This window comes from Phascolarctos cinereus, unplaced genomic scaffold, assembly GCF_003287225.1.
Source record: "Phascolarctos cinereus isolate Bilbo 61053 unplaced genomic scaffold, phaCin_HiC Scaffold_3;HRSCAF=262, whole genome shotgun sequence".
In the NCBI taxonomy this organism is placed as follows: domain Eukaryota; kingdom Metazoa; phylum Chordata; class Mammalia; order Diprotodontia; family Phascolarctidae; genus Phascolarctos; species Phascolarctos cinereus.
Window position 1 is genome coordinate 186889104 of NW_027555736.1, and position 23458 is coordinate 186912561.

Consider the following 23458-nt stretch of genomic DNA (forward strand, 5'->3'; position numbering starts at 1 on the left):
ACCTTTTCAGAGGATCCTCAAGGTCAAAACTATTTTCATAATGATTGTTGTTGTTCAGTTATTTCAGTCATACTCAACTCTTTGTGACCCCATTTTGGGGCTTTCTTGGCAAAGATACTGGAGCAGTTTGCCATTTCTTTCTCCAACTCATTTTATGGATGAGGAAACTGAGGCGAACGGGAATTAAATGACTTGCTCAGGTTCACACATTTAATAAAGTGTCTGGGGCTAGATTTGAACTCAGAAAGATGAGTGTTCCAGACTCCAGGTCCTGCACTCTATCCACTGTGCCAGTATTATTTCATAATACTAAAATGTTATTTGCCTATTAAAATGCTTCTCTCTTTTTCCCATCATACATTATCTGTGTGAGACTGGATTTTCTTCATGTACTTCAACCAAAACAACAAATCACAACAGAAGGAATGCTGAAGCAGATATGAGAATCTAGTTGTCTTCTATTAACATTAAAGCAATTTGTAAAAAATATTTAAACCAATGCCACTCTTCTCACTAAATTTTTGTTATAGTAAATAGTTTTTTCATTAAAATGTTATTTATGTTAATATGCAATATGCTTATTATAGTTATTTTAATGGATTAATAATTATTTTAAAATTTATCCATTTTAAAATCTAAAATGCTGAATATCAACAAATACAACCCATGTAAACAAAAGTTCTTGGAGTCCTCAATAATTTTTAAGAGTGTAAGGAATACTTACATTCCTAAACTTTGATAACTGCTGGTTTAGAACTAACTCGTACTCCCCAAAACTGCTGAGTGCAGTCTGAATCAGATTAAAATGTAATTGAGAAATAGTTAACAAAAATTTGAAAATACAATACAACATAGATGATGTTAATTCGTGATTTTCTAAGTCAATCGCTCCATCAGGGATCTGTTTCTATGAGTTTGATACCACTAGTTTGGTGTATACACTGGCTGTATATTAGCACCTCAAGAGAGGGAGCCCTTGTACTGGGGACAGTGCTGGACTTGGAATCAAAAAAGACCTGGATTCAAACTCTACCTCTGACACTAACTAGCTGTGTTACCCCTGGCAAGTCACTTAACTTACCTGAGCTCTGAGTCTCAGGTAACTCTGTAAAGATTATGCTATCTGTAACTGCACATGTACAACCTATATTGAGTTGCCTGTCTTTTCAATGAGGGTGGGTGGGGAGTGAGGAAGAGAGGAAATCTGAAACCTAAAGTTTTAAAAATATATGTTTAAAAAAATGTTTTCACATGCTACTGGGAAATAAGAAATACAGGAAATGGGGTACAGAGTTCTATCCTGCCCCGCAGGAAAATAGAAGGGGAAAGGGATAAGAGAAGGGGGGGGAAGAGATAGAAGAGAGGACAGACTAGGGGAAGGGATATTCAGAATGCATGCCATCTTGGGGTGGGGGGAGGGGTGAGATGGGGTGAAAATTTGGAACTCAAAAATTTGTGGAAGTGAATGTTGAAAACTAAAAATAAATAAATTTATATTAAAAAAAAAAGATTATGCTATCTGCCTCCGTGGAGTTTTCATACGCAGAATTCTCACAACAAATAACATCCCAGGCACTTGATGATTAAAGTATTTGCATTTCATGTCTTTCAGAGCTTCACTGTCCCCATCCCATCCCGAGGAAGAGAGGTGCCAAATGTGATCTGAAAGGTAGATTACCCAGTGAATCATAAACTCTGCCACAAGGGCATCTGAATGAAGGAAGATAATCCAGGTCACAGACTACCCCCAGGTATATAAGACCCAAGATGCAGATCGATGCAATGGAAAGAACCATGGGACCTGAGATGAATTCAAAGGAACTTGGATTCACATCCTGCTTCTGTCATTTACTAAGCTTGGACAAGTCCATCTACCTCTTTGGGCATCATTTTTCTTGTCTGTAAGACAAGGGAATTAGATTAGATGACCTTTAAGGTCACTCCCAACTATAAATCCATGATCCTGCTGCCCAAAGAGTAATGAAGCTGCAAAATCTGAGTGAGCGAAGAGTAAAGTCTTTGACCAGTGCCTGGCACATAGCAGACGCTTAGCAAATATTTATTGACCGAATGAATGAACTAGCACTGGCCTTCTTCCTGCTTTCCAACAGAGAGATGGATAACTTCAACATTACTCATATTAACTGTTCCTTCTTCCCCACATGCTGTTTAGAGGATGGGGCAGGCCTATAAACCAGTGTCCAATTAATACTGCTAACCACAAGCCTCCCTGAAATGCTATTCCTTTCATGCCTCTTTCCCCTGACAGATGAATTAAACCTGTAATTTGCCTGTAAGAGCTTTCAGTGACACTGGTTCAGGCAGCCTCACTCTCAGGATGAGCTCAGAGACACAGTGTTTTTTGTTGGGGGTTTTTTTTTTAACCACCTTCCTCCCATCTCTGTTTTTTCCTTTCTCATCATCTCATGTCTAGATTACTGCACCAGCCTATGAGCTGTTTTCCCTTCCCCTAATTTCTCCTCCAATTCATTCTGAACACTGTGGAGAAACTGCCACCAAACACTCCTTTCATCATCTCACCTCTCCTATCCATGAACCTGTACTAAGTCCCTGTTGTTTATATGATCAAATTCAAACTCTCTCTTTTTGCCTTCGAGGCGTTCCAGTAATCTGATCCCTATCTTACACTCTCAGCAGTGTTCAGCCTTATCTCACAACTCCCAGCATGTCCTCTCTTTTCTTATTGCCCTTTATACATGACAAGCTTATTCCTGCCCATCTAGTTTGCTTATTATACATCCTCTCCCAGAATGCCATTCCTTGCTTCTCTCCACTAATCCAAATTCTACCCACACTTCAGGTCCTGGCTTGAATCCCCTTTCTTCCCTGATGAACTTCACTACCAATAATCTCTCTCCACGGGTATACTGGTTAATGTTTAACATCTGGCTATCCAGGGGAAAAAATATAGCCATGACACACTTTTAAGTTTAACCTTCAGTATTAGTATTTTCTCTACCACTTTCTCAGGTCTAGACAATCAGCAAAACAACAAATCATGCCCCAATCGGTACTGTTTGCTGACTTCTGAGGTGTAAATGCCTGCATTGAAATGGGAGAGCAAGGAATATTTCACCTGGCAGATTTGTGGAAACAGAAGAATTTATGAGCAAATAAGAGATAGAGAGAATAATGAAATGCAAAACGGATAATTTTGATTACATTGAATTGAAAAGCTTTTGCACAAAAAAAGCCAATGCAACCAAGATTAGGAGGGAAGCAGAAAATTGGGAAAGAATTTTTACAACCAGTGTCTCTGATAAAGGCCTCATTTCTAAAATATATATAGAACTGAATCAAATTTATGAGAATACAAGTCATTCCCCAATTGATAAATGGTCAAAGGATATGAACAGGCAGTTTTCAGATGAAGAAATTAAAGCTATTTATAATCATATGAAAAAATGCTCTAAATCACTATTGATCAGACGAATGCAAATCAAAATAACTCTTAGGTACTACATCACATGTATCAGATTGGCTAACATGACAAAACGGGAAAATTATAAAGGCTGGAGGAGATGTGGGAAAATTGGAACACTAATGCATTGCTAGTGGGGTTGTGAACTGATCCAACCACTCTGGAGAGCAATTTGGAACTATGCCCAAAGGGGTATAAAAATGCGCATGCTCTCTGACCCAGCAATACCACTTCTAGGGCTGTACTACAAAGAGATCTTACAGATAGGAAAAGGGCCCACACGTACAAAAATATTCATAGCAGCTCTTTTTATGGTGACAGAGAATTGGAAATTGAGGGGATGCCCATCCACTGGGGAACGACTGAACAAGTTGTGGCATAGGAATGTAATGGAATACTGTTGAGCTATAAAAAATGATGAGCAGGTGGACTTTAAAGAAACCTGGAAAGACTTATATGAACTGTTGTTGAGGGAAGTGAGCAGAATCAGGGGAACATTGTACTCAGTAACAGCCACATTGTGCAATGACTAACTTTGATAGACTTAGCTCTTCTCAGCAATGAAACGATCTAAGACAACTCCAAAGGACTCATGACGGAAAATACTATCCACATCCAGAGAAAAATTATGGAGTCTGAATGCAGATTGAAACATACTATTTGCTCTCCTTTTTTGTTTTGTTTCATCTTTCTTGTGGTTCCTCCCATTTGTTCTAATTCTTCTTTACAACATGACTAATGTGAAAATATGTTTAATAAGAATGTATATGCAGAGCCTATATCAGATTGCACACCATCTTGGGGAGAGGGGAGGGAAGGTAGGTGGAGAAAATTTAAAACTCAAAAGCTTATGGAATTAAATGTTGAAAACTAAAAATAAATTAATTTTAAAAAAAGAAAAGAAAATTGAACGATGGATTTCTCCCTTGCTGAAATTCCTATAGCACTTATAATTTGATATATGAAGTCCAAAGTGAATTCTCTCTTGTCTTTCATTGTTTTATAATTGCTCTACTTTTCTCTAATTGTTTCTTGTCCTTAAGTCAGTCAAACAAGTCAACTCGGATTTATTAAGCATCTACTCCATGACAAGCATTGTTCTAAGCCCTGGGGATACAAAGAAAAGCATAAGACAGATCCTGTTCAAGGAGTTCACAATCAAATAGAGAAAACATGGGAAGAACTGTATACAAACATGCAAAGATCATATACAAACAAGATTATATAGCAGATAAAGTGGAGATAAACAACAGAGGAACTAGCCTTAAGGGAGAGTTAGAAAGGCTTCTTGAAGAAAGTGGAATTTTAGCTGGGACTTGAAGGAAGCCAGGGAATTTAGGAGGCAGAGATGAGAAGGGATAGAATTCCAGGCAGTAAGTGAAAATAACTGGAGATGGGAGATAGAGCATCTAGTTCAAGGAAATGAAAGGAAGCCAAGGTCACTGGATCACAAAGTAATATCTCCTCCCCTAGGATCTTAAGATCACAGAGGCCATCTAGTCCCATCCCATTATTTTACAGAGGAGGAAACTGAGATTTTGAGAAGGTAAGTGACTTGTCCAGGGTCACATAGCTAGAAAGTGTCAGAGGTTGGATTAGAATCTAGGTCTTCCTTATTTTATTTAATTTTTTTTAGGCAATTGGGGTTAAGTGACTTGCCCAGAGTCACACAGCTAGTAAGTGTCAAGTGTTTGGTCTGAGGCCGGGATTTGAACTCAGGTCCTCCTGACTTGAGGGCCAGTGCTCTTTCCACTGCACCACCTAGCTGCCCCTTGGTCTTCCTTATTTCAAGGCCATCCTTCTAGCACAGCGGTGGGCACAGTCATTCCTTTTTTGGGGGGTTAATGACTCATTTTTTAATAAAAATTGCTGGAGAAATAGAAAGGTGGATCAATGGAACAGAATAAACATACAATTGACAGCAGCAAAATACATATAGTGATCTTGTATTTGACAAGTGTAAAGACTTAAAATTTTGGGATAAGAATTGATTATTTGTTAAAAAAGAATGTTGGGAAAACTGGAAAACTGTACGGCAGAAACTGAACATAGACCAATATCTTACATCATTTGCCAAGATAAGGTCAAAATGGATCCATGACCTAGATACAAAGAGAGATATTACAAGAAATTTTGAAGAACATGGAACATATTATTTATCAGACTTATGGATGGGCAAACAAACTATGAATAAATAAGAGATAGAGATCAGAGTGAGGTATAAAATGGATAATTTTGATTGCATTAAATTTTTAAAGTTTTTTTAAAAATATAACTTTATTAGTTTTCAATATTTACTTCCACAAAATTTTGAGTTCCAAATTTTCATCCCGTCTTGCCCCTCTCCCCACCCCAAGATGGCATGCGTTCTGAATATCCCTTCCCCTAGTCTGCCCTCTCTTCTTCTCTCCCCCCCTTCTCTTATACCCTTCCCCTTCTATTTTCCTGTAGGTCAGGATAGACTTCTATACCCATTTCCTGTATTTCTTATTTCCCAGTTGCATGTGAAAACATTTTTTTAAACATATGTTTTTAAAATTTTGGGTTCCAAATTTTCTCCCTTCCTCCCTCCCCACCCACCCTCATTGAAAAGGCAAGCAACTCAATATAGGTTATACATACGCAGTTATGCAAAACACTTCCATAGTGGACATGTTGTGAAAAACTAACTCTATTTCCCTTAATCCTATCCTGCCCTCCTATTTATTCTATTCTTTCTTTTGACCCTGTCCCTCCTCAGAAGTATTTGCTTCTGATAACCCCCTTTCCCAGTCTGCCCTCCTCTCTATCATCCCCCTGCTCTCTTGTCCCCTTCTCCCCCTATTTTCCTGTAGGGTAAGACAAATTTGCATACCCAATTGAATGGGGCACAGTCATTCTTAATGAATATTTGTTAACAGAAGAAGAGAGGACCTTATTTTTTCCTTAGTGAGGACACTAAGATTGGGGTGATTGGGCGTTTTGGGGGAGCAGCTGCTAACTTGGGGTAAGGCTTAGATGATCACTTGTAAATAGTGACATCCACATTCCCCACAGGGCATTGACACAAGGGATTTGCCCTTCAGAATAGGAGGTGATGAGTTCAACCTATGGGATGTAGAGTCAGGGCTTTTTATCCTCTTGAGATGTCTTGATGAAGCAGAAGGATAAGTTGAGGCAGAGGTAGAGAAGGGGGAAGATGAACTTGCTCCTCCTCTGCCACGGATATCTCCACACCACCCTTAAAGACATCTTCTCTCCTCTCTCCTCCCCACAAAAAAGAGACGGCCCTGGGAACCATGATTTGGGAACATGGCAGTAGGGGGCTCTTTCTTTCCAAAGAGTGAATATGAGGTCCCAAGAATGCAATGACTATTAATTTATTCCTTTAGGACAGAGACCAAAATCTCAGCGTGCTCTACCCTGATAAGTTTTATTCACAGTGGCAAAGAATACTTACTCAGGACTGAGGGTACAATGTGTGTTCCCATTCTGAATCCTCTTAGCTCCCACATCCAATCAGGAGTCAAGTCCTCCACCTTGTGGAGTCAAGTTTCCACCTTTACAACCTCTCTTGAGCATCCTCTTTTCACCTCTGACACTGTCGTTATGCTGGTGCAGACCCTCATCACCTTATGCCTGGATTATTGCCATGGCCTGGTCAGTCTCCCTGCCTCAAGTCTCTCCTCACACCAACCCATCTACCACTCAGCTGTCAAATTCATCTTCCTAAATCACAGGTCCGACCATATCACCTCCCTATTCAATAAATTCCAATGACTCACTATCACCTTCATGATCAAACATAAAGTCCTCTGTTTGGCGTTCAAAGCCCTTCATAACCTCACCTGCCCCTCCGCTCCCCAACACACACCTTTCCAGTCTTCTTACACCTTTCTGCACCCCCCTCCCACACACACTCTCAGATCCAGTGCAGTGTCCTCCTTGCTACTCCTTAGACTAGACACTCCATCTCCCAAGCATTTTCACTGGCTGCCTCCCATGCCTGGAATCTTGTATTTCTTCATCTCTGCCTCCCAGCTTCCCTGGCTTCCTTCAAGCCCCAGGTAGAGTCATACTTTCTGCATGCTGACCCTCCCAATCATCTTTAATTTTAGTGCCTTTCCTTTGAGATTACTCCCAATTTATTGTGTGTATATATAATTATATAGCTATAGATAGCCACATAGATCTATATCTGTACATATGTACATATTTAATGTATATGTATATATGTATGTGTATCTCTCTCTCTCTCTCTCTCTAAATACACACACACACACACACACACACACACACACACACATCTTATTTAAACATGGTTGTTTTCATGTTGTCTCTTCCATTAGGCTGTTAGGTCCTTGAGAGCAGGGGCTGGTTTTTTTGGGCCTTTCTCTGTACTACCAGCATTTAATACAGAACTTGGTACATAGCAGACTTAATAAATGCTAGTTGAGAGATAGCTAGGTGGCACAGTGGATAGAGCACCAGCTCTGGAGTCAAGAGGACCTGAGTTCAAATTCAGATTCAGACACTTTTTAGCTGTGTGACCCTGGGCAAGTCACTTAACCCCAATTGCCTCCAAAAACAAATAAATGAATAAATAAATAAATGCTAGTTGACTGATCCTGGAGAGCTCCCAATGATTGGTTCCTCAGAAGGAAATCCTTGTAAGATCTGAGTTCTTGGGACCACACAAATTTTTCTGACTGCTACTGCCTCAAGGCCTCTACTTCCTTCCAGAAAGCCATAAAATGGGAACACCTTAGTGTTGGCTTCAGCACTCTGAGAAGCTCATATTCTTGAATGGGAGGGTTCTACAGGTGCAGGTGCTAGCAGCAGAAAACAGGAAATGGCAGAGTGGGGAGAGTGAAAGCTGAAGAAGAAGTGAAGGGGCTCAGAGACAATATGGTGCAATGGAAGGGGTTCTAGACTTGCCCTCAAGAAACCTGAGTTCACAAGAGAACGTTGTACACAATAACGGCCACATTGTGCAAAGACTAATATTGATAAACTTAACCCTTCCCAGCAATACAAGGATCTAAGACATCTCCAAATTCCTCGTGATGGAAAATGCTATCCACATCCAATGCAGATCAAAGCATACTATTTGCTATTTTTTTCTTCTGTTGAGTTTTGTCTCCTCTTTCTGGTGGTTCCTCCTATTGGTTCTAATTCTTACTTACAGCGTCACTAATCTGAAAATATGTTTAATAGGAATGTATATGTATAGCCTATATCAGACTGTGTGCCGTCTTGGGAAAGGGTAGTGGGGAGGAAGGGGGAGAAAAATTTTAAACTCAAAAGCACATGGAAGTGATTGTTGATAAATCAAAATAAATTAATTAAAAAATTTTAAAAAAAAAGAGAGAGAAAGAAACCTGAGTTCAAATCCCAGTACTGCTACTTGCTTGCTCTGAAATTTGTAAGGTGGAAGGGCTGGACTCAATGACCTCTAAGATCCCTTTCAGCCCTAATAGTCTATAAATCAAAAACAGGCGTTTTGGAGGCAGGCATTCTCTTTGTTTTCTTTTGTTTTCTTTTTTTTTTCTGGGGGTGAGAGAAGGGAGAGTAGGGAGGGGGGGAATAAACCACGAACCTTTAATGTCACTGAAATCTAGACCAGGCACAAGACCTCGGTAGGCAGCCCTAACCCTCTCTCTAGCCAGGACCTGTCGAGGCCAGGTCTGACCATCTGGACCTCACAGACAGGTAGGAGCCTATTGAAGTGATACTCACACACATCAGCCTGACGGACATTTTTCATCCGAATGATCCTCACTGAGAGAAGATGACAGGGAAACTGGTCCTGTAGAAGGAGGAGAAATCGAACATGATATTAAGAGAGCTATAACTAGGTTGCGGCACAGACATGGGACAGGTGTATTTCTCCTTTAATAATGTACCATCCTTGGAGACGATAACAGCACCTACTTATGGTAGTGCTACTTACAGTACAGTATAGGGCTATAGAGGCAAACAAATGAGATAACATAAGTCAAGGGCTTTGCAAACTTAAAGCACTACATAAATGTTAGTGATGATTATTTTTGTTATTATTATTACCTCTTCAAGTCAATAAACATTTCTCAAGCACCTACTGATGTGCAAGGCATTTTCCTAGGCTCTGGGGATATGAAGACAACCCCCAACCCCAACCCCACCAAAGTCACTGCCCACAAGAAGCTTACATTCTATTGATTCAATTTCCTTATCTGTAAAATAGGAATAATCCTACTCAGGTTATCTACTTCACAGTGCCCTGAGGAAAGGAAAGTGTTTTGCTAACTGTAAGGCATTTCCTTCTCCTCTTTCTTTCTTTCTTTCTTTCTTTCTTTCTTTCTTTCTTTCTTTCTTTCTTTCTTTCTTTCTTTCTTTCTTTCTTTCTTTCTTCTTTTCTCTCTTTTTTCTTCTTCCTTCCTTTTCTTTCCTCCTTCCTTCCTTCCTTCCTTCCTCCTCTTTCTTTCCTTCCTTCCTTCCTCCTCTTTCTTTCCTTCCTTCCTTCCTTCCTCCTCTTTCTTTCTTCCTTCCTTCCTTCCTTCCTTTCTTCTTTCCTTTCTTTCTTCCTTCCTTCCTTCCTTTCTTTCTTCTTCTTTCTTTCTTTCTTCTTTCTTTCTTCTTCCTTCCTTCCTTCCTTCCTTCCTTCCTTCCTTCCTTCCTTCCTTCCTTTCTCTCTTTCTCCCTTTCTCCCTTTCTCCCTTTCTCCTTCCTTCCTTCCTTCCTTCCTTCCTTCCTTCCTTCCTTCCTTCCTTCCTTCCTTCCTTCCTTTCCTTTCTTTCTTTTTTTCTTTCTTTCTTTTTTCTTTCTTTCTTTCTTTCTTTCTTTCTTTCTTTCTTTCTTTCTTTCTTTCTTTTTTCTTTCTTTCTTTCTTTCTTCCTTTCTTCCTTTCCCCTATAAAATATCCACCCAGACCTCACCTTTGGTGATGCCAGTTCTCTCCCATATAAACAGTACACCAAATTACTTGTAATCATTTTCAGCTGGAGGCACTTGTGCCCTCTTAAGGAATCAGTAATGAGTATGCATTTCTCTTCCTACCTCAATATAATTTAACTTATAACTTAAGCCATGTTCCGATTTGATTAATTTCTCTTTGTTCCTATACATTCTGTTTTTAAGACTCTGCCTAGTATCTTAATCCCAGGGAACATTCTTGCTAAATGTTCTAGTCAGCACCTCATACTCAGTTTGTCCAAAGCTGAACTTATCCTCCCATATTTTACTCCCACTTTCCACTCCTTAATAAACCTGACTCTTTTTTGGTGTAGTAGATAACAGCGTTCTGGACTTAAGTCAGAACTTAATGAGCATGAGTGTTTCAATATACAAAGAAGAGCCAAAAGGAAGGTTGCATAGGAAACTATGAACTTCTGTTATATACAGTTTGGGTGTTTTTATGTGCATGTCAAATTTAATGCTAGTAATAGTAGTAATTACTAGTAGAAATAGAATTTCCCCTGCTTATCTGTGTCCCCTTCTGAACTTCCTTCTGCTCTCTTCAGCATGTGTGTGTGTGTGTGTGTGTGTGTGTGTGTGTATATATATATATATGTATATAAATTTTTTTTTGGCTAGACAATGGGGTTAAGTGACTTGCCCAGGGTCACACAGCTAGCAAGTAACTAGTGTTTGAGGCTGGATTTGAACTCAGATCCTCCTGACTTCAGGACCAGTGCTAGCATATTTTTTTGGAAAGGATGTTTTGTTGATTTTTTTTGTTTTTTTGAAGCAGCATCTTCCAAATGGTGGGACACAATTGCCTATTTTGGGGGAGGGACGTGGGGAGATGGAGGAGGACAGGAGATCTTTCAGGGCATGATGTGAAACAATGACTAAAATAACTGGATATTTTCTTGTACAGTTCTTGCATAAATAATTATTTTTGAATCATTTCAACTCTGTCTGATTCTGAGACCCCATTTGGGTCAGATTTGACAAAGATACTGGAGTGGATTGCCATTTCCTTCTCCAGCTCATTTTTCAGTTGGGGAAACTGAGGCAAACAGGGCTAAGTGACTTGCCCAGAGTCACATAGCTAGAAAGTGTCTGAGGCTGGATTTGAACACAGGTCTTCCCGACTTCAAGCCCAGCATTTTATCCATTTCACCACCAAATTGCCCCATATAAATAATACATTTTCTTTCTTTTTTTTTTTAAATGAAAACGAAGTTCAAATCAAAGTCAGCAAAAGAGAGACTAATACAGCAAATTTGTTCCAACTGAGGTGGGGGTGGGAGGTGTGGAAAGGGCCCTACAAGTAGGTGTGGGCCATCCTGGATGGGTGGTGCCCCTCCCCCAACTCCTCCAATCTACCCCCAGTGTTTCTCGTTTGTGTTCTAGACCACTGGGGAAAGGGATGGGGCCCTCGGCTAGAGGGAAGGAGAGGGGGGATGCTTATGGCAGGGTCGATGAACCTAGATGACAGCAAGCTAAGCTCCATGACCAAAATGAGAGCTTTGTGTCTGACACACTTTTGCTCAAAATTCCACTTGTCTCTATTACTTCCCCTGCCCGGAATACAGAGACCCGGAACCTCCTCCCCTTTGCTCTTCTCATATTTCATCATCAGTTCTCTACAGGATCCACCCATCCTCTTCCCTTTGGTCTCTGGCTCAGACCCCTGTCATCTGCTTCCCGGACACTCTGAAATCTGCTCCACCCGAGTTTCCAGTTTCTCTCCTTTTCTTAGTTTCAAAGTGACTTCAAATCATCTTTCCTTTGGGGAAGGGGCGGTCTGTGATCACGTGATCTCCCTTCTTAGCTCCTCAGATACCTTCTCAGACTTAGTACCATCTTCATACAAAGAAAAAACCTCTCATCCATTAGGCCTCTGGCAGTCTATCTTTGTTTGGACTCATCATCTCCTACCTTTTCTGCCCACTCTCTTCAGCCGTGCAGGTCCTAGGGCTAGTGGACTTAGCCTGGAAGAGCAGTTCTCAAAATACGATCCAGGGAACCCCCTTCCTAGGGATCTGTGAGGTCAAAACTATTTTCATAATAATACTAAGATGTTTTCATTTCTAGAATATGGTAAATATCAATAGATAAAATCCACATAAATAAAAGCTTTTTTGGGGGGGCTCTCCTCACCAACTTTTAAAAAAAATAATTAATTTTTCATTTTTAATAATCACTTTCATAACCTTCTGAGTTCTAAATTTTCTCTGCCTCTCTCCCCAAGGTGGCATACAATCTGATATGCTATCTACATATACATTCCTGTTAACCATATTTTCGTATTAGTCATGTTGTAAAGAAGAATTAGAACCAACAGGAGGAGCCACAAGAAAGAAGAAACAAAACAAAACACAAGAAAAAAAAAAGAGCAAATAGTATGCTTCCTTCACCAACTTTTAAGAGTGGCAAGGGCTCCTGTGACCCGAAAGTTTGAAAATAGAGTTGGAAGGCCTGATGAAAGATAGTTCTGCATGTTGGACGGGGTACCAGATTTCTGAAATAAACAGAGGATAAGACCCCACTGCAATCACTGGGTGAGAGCACTATTGAAAACAGTCTCTAATTGTCTTGCACTCAGTGATACATTTCACAAAAGTTTGTTCAACTGTTGATTTTTTTAGTTGGATTAGAGGTTGTGTGGCTTAGAGCAGAACCAGCTTCAGAGCATAGTCCCAGATCTTAAACTATATTGTAAGGCAATAATTATCAAAACTATCTGGTACCGGCTGAGAAATAGAAAGGTAGATCAATGGAACAGAGTAAACTTACAAATTACATCAGCAAATGAATGTAATAACCTTGTATTTGACAAGTATAAAAGCTTAAAATTTTGGGACAAGAACTCATTTATCTGGTAAAAATTGTTGGGAAAACTGGAAAGCAGTATGGCAGAAACTGGGCATAGACCAATATCTTATACCATTGACCAACAAGATAAGGTCAAAATGGACACATGACCTAGATATAAAGAGAGAGATTACAAGAAAATTAGAACACGATACATATCACTCATCAGAGTTATGGATAGGTGAACAATTGATAAATAAACAAGAGATAGAGAGCAAAGTTAGGTGTAAAATAGATAATTTTGATTACATGAAATTAAAAAGGTTTCATGTAAGTAAAACAAATGTAGCCAAGATCAGAAGGAACGCATGACCTTAGGCAAAATGGTCACTTAACTTCTCAGTATTTTGGGCAAAACTCTTTGACTATAAATTGAAGAAAAGGTGTCAACTCGCATTGGTGAAGGAGTGCCCTCACCTAGGAGTTGTCCATATCAATAAAATCATAGGTTCAATCCTGTTCTCCAGGATTGGGCATCCTCTAAGGTTGATGGCTCTAGAGAAATTATTTGATCTCCATTGAGAATCTGGGGTAGAACATTCATATCAGACCCATTCCACACAGTCTTTGGTGCTTCTAAACACTGGATTTTATCAGTAGACCACTGATATTGGGCCTTTCCTCCCAGGGCTTTGGCTCAGAATCAATTTGAGACAGTTATTTTAGTAAATGTGATAAAATTACTTCCTCTAATACATTTTTCAGCCAGCATATGTTGGAGGGCAGACTGGTTCACTCTCAGCTGCTCCTCTGCCCAATTCTGCATTTCCCGAGTCTTTCCCTTTTATCCTCACCCACTTCCTTTATAAGAAAGCCATCCCTAATAACATAGATTTTTTAAAAAGAGAGAAAAAAAAGTAATTCAGAAAAACCAATGAACATATCAATTATGTCTGACAATATATGCAATGCTCCACATATATAATCACAGTATATGTAATACTCTACATCCTTAATCCCCACCTTTGCAGGGAAGGGAGGGAGGTATATTTTCTCAACAATTCCTCAGGCAAAGCAAAGCTTGGTCATTATGATTACCCAATATTAAATTTCTTGGTAGGGAAGGGGTAATTTTCACTCCAGAAAAATTCTGGAAAAGGTAGTTTACTTAACTCTGAAACACAAAGTAAATTATTCTCTCTCTCTCTCTCTCTCTCTCTCTCTCTCTCTCTCTCTCTCTCTCTCTCTCTCTCTCTCTCTCTCTCTCTGTCTCTCTAGTTGCAATCCCTGCAAAAGTTACCTCAGATGCTCTAGTTGAAGCCACAAGATGAACAATGCATCTGCTGATCCTTTTTATAAAACGAACTCAGGAATGATATCTATTTTCCTGCTCAGAAATCCACTCTATTCTACCTTTCATTTTATAATGTACACTGGAGAATGTGGTTTCCACTGTTTTGAAAGTTTTACAGTGGTCTTCGACAAAAAAGCAGTACAATTCTGACCCGATTCTCCTCTTGAGAAGGCATGGCTGGGTTACAGGTGCCAAGATCAGATAACAGGTACAATCTCCTTGATTTTTCATTGTTTAGTGGCAGGGCTGCTGAGCCTAAAAAGGTCCTGCCTAGTTTATTTGAACATGATAGAAAGGAGGAAGGTGAGGGTCAGGTTTTAGAAACAAGACAACATAAGCACTGACCAGGAGAGCTCAGGGGTAACTATGTGATGCAGTAGATAGAGTGCTGAGGCTGCAGTCAGGAAAACTCATCTTCCTGAGTTCAAATCTGTCCTGACACTAGCTATGTGACTTGGGATAAGTCAGTTAACCCTCAGTTTCCTCATCTGAAAAATGAGCTGGAGAAGGAAATGGTAAGCCACTCCAGTATCTTTGCCAAGAAATGAAGACTTAAATGAACTGATACAAAGTGAAATGAGCAGAACAAGGAAAATACTATACATAGTAACAGCGATATTGTAAGGTGATCAACTGTGAATGACTTCGCTATTCTCAGCAATACAATGATCCAAGGCAACTCTAAAGGACTTAGGATGGAAAATGCCATCTCCCCAGAGAAAGAACTGTTGGAGTCTGAATACAGGTTGAAGCATACTTTTTTTTTTACTTTATTTTTCTTGGGTTTTTATTTTGGTCTATGTTTTCTTTTACAACATGACTAATATGGAAATATGTTTTGCATGACTACACATGCATAACCTAGATAAAATTGCTTGCTTTTCAATGAGAGGGATAGGAAGGAAGGAAGAGAATTTGGAACTCAGTTTTAAAAATGAATGTTGAAAATTGTTTTTACATGTAATTGGGGAAAAATAAAACATTAAATTAAATTTAAAAAAAAGAAAGCTCCAAATGAGGTCATAAAGAATCAGACATGACTGAAAAACAATTGAACAGGGAAATTTAGGGAAAACCTTATGCCCAGAGGACCTTCTGCTTTCCCTCTTACTTTTTAAAAACTGTAATTAGTGGTCCAGTTGGGAAGATTCCAAACCAAAGCAGCGGCTGATCTCAGCCTGGGAAATGGGTCAGGTCCTCAGAGGATCTCCTAATAGCTCTTCTGTCCTCTAGAAACATGGCTTGTTAGCTTTCAAGCCTCCACTTGTCACGACATCTTAGGATCACAGTTTTATTCTGGAAGAAACCTTAGAGGCCACTCAATCCAACCTACTCGCTTTTCAGATGAGGAAATTGAGGCACAGGGAAAGTTAGGTGACTTTTTCAGGGTTACACAGCAAGTAAATGCCTGGAGCAAGATTTGAACCCAGGTCTTCCTGACCAGTGCCTTAGCCATTACATCATGTTGCTCTTATCCTTCAGTGAGGACTTTGCTTCACCCAGACCAGACAGGTGTGTGTCTGTTCTAAAAGTTCTCCAGGAAAGGAGCCTCCCCCTCAGCCCCCTCCAGAGGAAGTCTCTCCTGTTGTCTAACCCAGATACTTCCTGCTTCTGAAACAAAACTGTTCTATCCTTAGCAAAGATGGTCTACAACTAGCCTCCAGCTTCTAGAAGAACCCATCAAAAACTTGAAGATAGTTATTAGGAACCCTTTCTTTCCTTTTCCCCTAACTGAAAAAAAAAATCTGTCTCATCGATTCAGTAGGGGGAGCACTGAATTTGTAGTTAAATGACCTGAGGTCAAGTCCCTGCTTTGGTATTTAGAAATTGTGTGACCTTGGATAAATCACTTCCCTCTCTGGGCTTCAATTTGAGCCTAGGTTCTTTGACTCCCTATTCAGTGTTCTTTATATGACCCTGCCTCCTTAACTTGGGATCCACTCTAAACCTCAGATCATATCCTATCATTTATAGATGGAGACAGTGACTGCAGTTAATTTATAAGCAGTTATCAATACACCTGGAAGGTTTGAGCCATACTTCTAAGGGAAAACTGAGGCACCTTGCCTCATCCCAAAGGCAACTGTGGCACAATGAGCCCTGGGCCTGAAGTCAGGAAGATCTGAGCTCAAATGTGACCTCAGACACTCACTAACTGTATGACCCTGGGCAAGTCACTTAACTTCTGTTTGCTTCAGTTTCCTCAGCTGTGAAATGAGGATAATAATAGCACCTTCCTCACAGGATTTTCCAGTTTGCACCTTCCCAGTCTTTTTATTTTGTTTGTTTTCAGTTTGCATTTATTACCTCCAAGTTGAAGCATTTATAATTGTTTCACTCTAAGAGAGCGCTTTCTGTCTGCCTTTGACCTGGTTGCTGGTGCCCAGAGGAGCTCATCTGAACCTATCTACTTACCACACCTGCCTTTGGGAAAGGAAGGAAAGAGAATAAGCAAGTCACTTAAATTCTGTCTGCCTCAGTTTCCTCAATTGTAAAATGGGGATAATAATAACACCTACCTCCTAACGTTGTAAAGATCAAATGAGATAATATTTGTAAAGCACCTAGCACAGTGCCTGGACATAATAGACACACAATAAATGCTTGTTTCCTTATTTATGCCATGTTCTCTCTTCTGGTAGAACGTGAGCTCCGAGAGCAGAGACTGTTTCCTTCTTAGGTCTGCATCCTCAGCATCTATCAGAGCATCTGGAATGGAGTGCTAGATTGATTGATTGATTTTGAAATCAATAAATGTTTGTCGATTAATTGCTTGAGCAATAGATACCATAGTTTGGTTTTCTTCTTGGAAGCTTGTTAGAGAAATAGGCCTCATCAGGCTACACAAACATGGTTTCTTAGCTTTAGCTCCCACTGTCAATGAACAAATGGGAGTTTTGGTTACAGATCAGCATGAATTGGGTGCCAAGGTTGGATCGCTTCTGGTATGACTGATAATAGCATTCGATGGAGTAAAGCTGAGGGACTAGGCCTGGGAAACTGAGACAACCATCCTTGAGGCCCAGAATCTACTTTGTCTCCAGCTGATGACTACCAAAGTTAGGGTCTGTTGCCTGCCTCCACACTGCCAAGATTCCCTCTTGAAAAGGCAGACAGCTCTCCAGAGAGGCTGGAGGAAACTCCCATCCTCAGGCTTCTTGAAAAAATATGGCTCAACCGAGGCCAAAGGTACCTCCTCCTCCTCCTCACACCCAGAAGCATGCTGGGTGTAACCACCAGATCCTTACAACATTCATGTCAGCCCTTAGGACAGCCACGTGCTAGCTCGTTGGGACATGTGGGCTTCCCACTGCAAAGGTGTCATGGGGCTCGGCATCCTCTGGAGACCATGTAGGTAAATTGAGTAGGAGAGGCCAAATGGTGAAATGGAGGAAAAGCTCTGTTGTCAGAGGTTCTGGGTTCAACTCCTGACTCCCATGCCTTGCTACTTCCTACTCTGTATGACTTTGAACAAGTCACTTACCACTCTAGGCTTCTATTTCCTCATCTATAAAATGTGGGTACTTAATTGGAAAGCTAACTTCTGAGGTATCGTCTAGCTCCATATCTTGATCTTACCCAATGATTCTTCTGCTTTTCTTATTTGCAGAGACTTTGTTAACAGGGTCTGAGCAAAGACTTCCTGATCTGAGCCAATTTTAGTTTGATCAATAATCAAACCCTGGGCACTGACAGCAGGGCTAATGAGCTAGCTAGTCTCTCTGGGTAAATCCCCCAACAGTCTCTTTTACCTTTTCCCCTTCCTCTAAATAGTCCTTATATTCTCTCCTCTTTACAGAATTGGGGCTTCTTCTAGAGACCAGTGACTTATTTTGGTAGTGGCTGTTCCATCAATACTCTCTACCCAGAGCCCCTGTAGGGAACATTTGGAATTTAGTGGGGTTTCCTGGGAGAGGGAGGAACCTTGGGGAAGGGGATTCCCAGTGTCCCAAGAGTCCCTTTGCCCAGAATCTTGGACAGTAGTGATGATCATTTCAAACCCATGGATGTGACAACATCATGGGGCATGGAGGGAGTGGTAGCATGTGTCACAGAGCCATAGCTAACTCTAGCTATGCCTGGGGAAAATCCAGCTGAGGTAGAAAACACAGAGGCAGTTACTCAAAGAGGGTTCTCCAGACAATCCAACTCCAGAGGAAGGTGTAGGAAAAAGAGGGCCTTGAGAGAGGGGTAGGTAACATCACCACAGGGCCATGATGGTGGCCATGATGGTCTGTTGTATGCTTGGAACCACTGGAGGAATAGGAAACAGCTGCTGGGAGAAAGAACTGGGCACCCCCCGCCCCATGTCAACACCCTGGGCAAAGCACTAGTCTCACCATTCTAGTTACAGATCTGTGCAGTCATTCAGCATAGGGTTTCCCATCCTGTCACCCCATTGAAGCCAAAACTATAGTATTAGTGTCACCTAAATCCTCTTCATTTATATCTTTAGGAACTCTCAGTATATCATTCGGTTTTATTCAAGGATCAAATTCAAAAAGCATATTTGCTAAGCAACTACAATGCTCAACACTACCCTAGGTCTTGAGGTGTAAGAAAATATAATGTGATGTGTCTACGCTGGAGAAGTTCACAATCCTCTTCACAAAGTTTCAGAGACATAGGGATGGCCTGTTTTACAGAGGGAGAAACAAGTCCAGAAAGACTAATACAGTGACCTTAGGACACATAGCTTCTATCAGACTAGGACTAGAATAGAAAAGTGCTCATTCCCAAGTGTAAGGCATTTTTTGGTAGGTCGTGAGGTCTTCCTATAATCTACTAGAGTTGTCCACAAAGCAATGAGGGCATATTTCCATGATGGGCAGAGTTTGCAATGGGGGAAGGGGAGGAAATAAATAACAGATCTTCAGCAGAAATGCACACACACACCCAAAATTCAGGTGACTCCCTAGGAGAAATACCTGATTGTCCTCTGGGCCAGTGATCCATGCTTAGCAATAGTACTGACTCTTTAAGAAATATTCTCCACAAGGAAGTTGATTCAGTAGCATCAGACCTTCAACTATATTATGAGGTGAGAGCATTGCTGAAGTGTAAAAAGGATACTTTCAGTTACTTTCAATTAAAATTTTCTTGTATAAAACCTACATAGCCAAGAACAGAAGGAATACAGAAACTTGAGAGAAAACTTTCATAGACAATCTCTCAGATAGGATGTGAATGGGTTGGAATATTGCTGTGGTATAGGAAATGATGAGCTGGTAGAGTTAGAAAAACATGTGAAGACTTGGACATATGAAAGAAGACCCTATCCACCTTCAGAGAAACGATGATAGGAAGAAATAAGCATAGTACGGTCTTACATATATGTATATGAGGATATATGTGCATATAGGTGTATGTTTATAGATATCTATGTACATGTGTATATATATATATCCATGCTTAATTTTAGCCTTCTTTAGGGGAGGAAGGGAAAAATAAAGTAAAAAGTACACAGCAGAGAACAAAAGAAAACTAACAAGAAAGCAAAGAAAAGCTGGGCAAGGGCAGCTAGATGGCACAGTGGATATAGCACTGGTCCTGGAGTCAGGAGGACCTGAGTTCAAATCCAGTCTCAGACCAGACACTTGATACTTACTAGCTGTGTGACCCTGGGCAAGTCACTTAACCCCAATTGTCTCATATATTAAAAAAAAAAAGCTGGGCAGCTTTGAAAGTAATGTGTAGTATTTATTATATAAGTTTTCTTGAAATGTAAATTAATTGTTTTGTATTGAATCCTCTCTTATGGTCTGCTCTGTATATGGTAATTTTTTTTCTTCTTTTCTCATTTTGCATTTAAGTTTAACTTGTTAAAAAAAATTACCAAAAAAAGAAGTATTCTCCACCCAGAATACCAGCTTGGTCTCAGCATGGGTCAGACTGGTCCTGGAGTTTGGTGCAAAGCTAACCTACTTCCGAGTTCCCAGTTGACCCTTTTAATTCTTAGTCACATAACCTTACATCACCTTTAAATCTTAATCACAAATCCACTAGCATCTCTCATAGCTATACCCCTTTTCCCTCAGGTATCCCACTCTCAAGACTGGTACCAGATACTGATCTCAAGTCCTTTAAGGAAAATCCTGTTACCTAAGAACAAAGCCAAATTGAGGTGTCCCCAATTCCCTATGCTGTCAATCCCTATTGCTCCTCTCCCCCAACACCTGCCCTCCAAGCTCCTACCTCTTCTGAGCCCTTGCTGCTTTCTGGAACTGTTACACACAGGACCTCCCCTTCCCCAGTTCCACCTCCCGACCCCATGTTGCCCATGGTTCCCTCACCTTTGAGGTACAGGTGCCTGGAGGGACTGCATCTGCTCCCCCACCTGAGTCTGGTGGGTAATGGGGGACCCAGACAGGTAGCTGGTTCTGAAACATCGCTGCTGCTCTGGGGCTGTCCTGGCAGAATGAGCTGCTTTATACACTGACTCATAGCCCCACCCTCTCAGCTCCCTCCCAGGAGTCAAGTTTGGTTGTTTAGGTGAACAGGTCAGGGTATGCAGGGATAGTCAAGGACCTAGGGCCTACACTGAGCTCCCCGAAGAGTACCACTGTGTCAAGGAGAGAGGATTCCTAGGAACGGAAACCTTACCCTCAATGATTCAGGGGTGTGTGCCAGGGGCTCCAGTTTCCAGCAACATCTGGGGCTGCAATGAGCAGGCTTGGAGCCTCAGGGATTTCTGGGGTTACAAGAAAGTGGTGCATTGCAGGTATAATGATGAGATAGCACAAGAGAAAAATTAAGGACTCAAGGTGCAGTCTGGCTCTGATCTGAAGAACCTACACACACACACACACACACACACACACACACAAAGACACACATATACACACACATACGCATACCCACAAACACACACACACACACACACACAAAGACACACATATACACACACACACATACGCATACACACAAACACACACACATACACATACACACACACACACAAAGACACACACATATACACACATATGCATACCCACAAACACACACACACACACAAAGACACACATATACACACACACATACGCATACCCACAAACACACACACACAAAGACACACATATACACACACACATACACACACACAAACACACACACATACACACACACACACACACACACACACACACACACCCCACCTCCAAGAAGCACTGACTCTCCTAGAGCTACTATCTTCGCTCCTGGGAATAGGTGGCACTAGGTAGACAGAGTTGTCCGTGGTGGATTCAAGGAATGGAGACCACCAGATTCATCCAAGGGAGAAGGGAGATAGCTGCATGGACTTTAAATAAGTAGAGAGTGAGGAGAGAAGAGGATGAGATACCCAATCGCCCTACCTACGGGACAGAGGAAAACACAGGGCCCTTCTTTTTCCACTGAAGTTCTGATGACACTTGGGGTCTCCAATACCGCCCAAGATCCTAAACTTAGAAGATGATGCCTATCTCTATTTCTGTCTCATTGAGGGGAGGCAGGACAAGGGCCCCACACCCAGTTGGGAACACTGGGAGTTTCCGGCCTGAGATTTTGCCCTGGGCAACACAACCGGCTTTTCTCGCCCTTCGATGAAAATGATCTGATGAGTATGAGGCCAAGTTCTGAACTTGGAGCTGACTGAAAACCTTAATACCAAGATGCAGAAATGGTGGGATTTGTGAAACCTTTTGTGACTGTGTCTCTCTCTGCTGCTGTTTTTAACCTTATTCCCTAGAGATGGGCCAAGGTTGGGCCAAAGTCCTTTCTCTGTGCTGGAGAAATCGACGGTCTTCTTGTCTCAGCTCCATTCTTTGTGCTAGCTCTAAATCCAGTTGAATTGACTACATGAAGATAAGGAGGCCATAGATTATCTGTGATTGCCATAGCAACGGGGACCCAAACTTTCAAGCTAGTCTGATAATCAAGAAATGCTCAGGGGCCCAGGAGCCTGGTTAGAATTTCCTTCTCCCATTTCTTAGGAATTCATGTTGTACTCTGTCCCTTTTCTTCTCCCCCCGCCCCCCAAAAACGCTTACTTTGCTCTCCAGTCATATCCCTTCTGGTGCTTTCTACCCAGGGGTAGGGAGCACAGGAGAGATGAGACTAAGGGTCAACTAATCAGTGAACAAGCATCATGCTTACTGAACGCTGCATGCCCAGCACTGTGCTAAGCACTATGAGAGGTACAAAAAATGTATATGATATGGAACTTACAACTTGCTGCATTTCTACTTTTTTAAAGTCAAATTTTATTGATATCTTTTGTTTTCACATCGCCTGAATTTCCCAATGTGTCCCTCCCCTCCCCTCCCCTCTCAGACAGCCATACCTTACAACAAACAATAAAAAAGAGAGGAAAAAATTCAGCAAAAACTAATCAACAAATCAAAAACTTCTGGTATTATATGTAGTGTTCCACCTATGTGTAGCGTTCCAGTCAGCCAAGCAAGCAATAAATATTTATCAGTGCCAGCACTATGCTAAATGTTGGAGACACAGAAAGAGTCCCTGACAGTCCCTGCCCACAAGAACCTCACGATCTAATGAGAGTCAACGAGCAAACAAATGTGTACAAACAAAATATAGAGATGTATAGAATAAACCAGAAATAATCAAGAAAGGAAAGGCACTAGAATTAAGCGGGGTTGGGAAAGACTTCCACTACTCATAGTCCCTCACCTCTGTGAAGAAGTTAAGAGAGATATTTTCTCCAATCTGATCATCTAAGCTTGATCATTATTATTTCACAGCATTTCATTCTCTTTTCCATTTCCCTTGACACTCTAGACCTTTTGCTCTTCCCAATGAATTTCACTGCCAGTTTGTCCAGCTTAATAAAGTAACTCATCAGTAATCTGATTGATATAGCACTCAGTCAGTAAACTTATTCAGGTAATATAATTTTTATTCTAAGTGGTATAGCCCAACTATGAGCAAAGCATATCTTT

The 23458-nt window shown here is 40.9% G+C and overlaps 1 protein-coding gene across 1 annotated transcript in view; it reads right to left on the reverse strand.

Annotated features, from left to right (window-relative positions):
• Nucleotides 1–20908, reverse strand: part of PLA2G4E (phospholipase A2 group IVE) — a 72726-nt gene extending 51818 nt beyond the window's left edge. Inside the window, exons 1-2 of the mRNA XM_078151356.1 lie at nucleotides 20813–20908; nucleotides 9161–9230 (exon numbers count right to left, since the gene is read on the reverse strand). Coding sequence (XP_078007482.1) covers nucleotides 9161–9230; nucleotides 20813–20908 — 166 coding nt within the window. The remainder of the gene's footprint in view (nucleotides 1–9160; nucleotides 9231–20812) is intronic.
• Between the last annotated feature and the right edge of the window lie 2550 nt (nucleotides 20909–23458).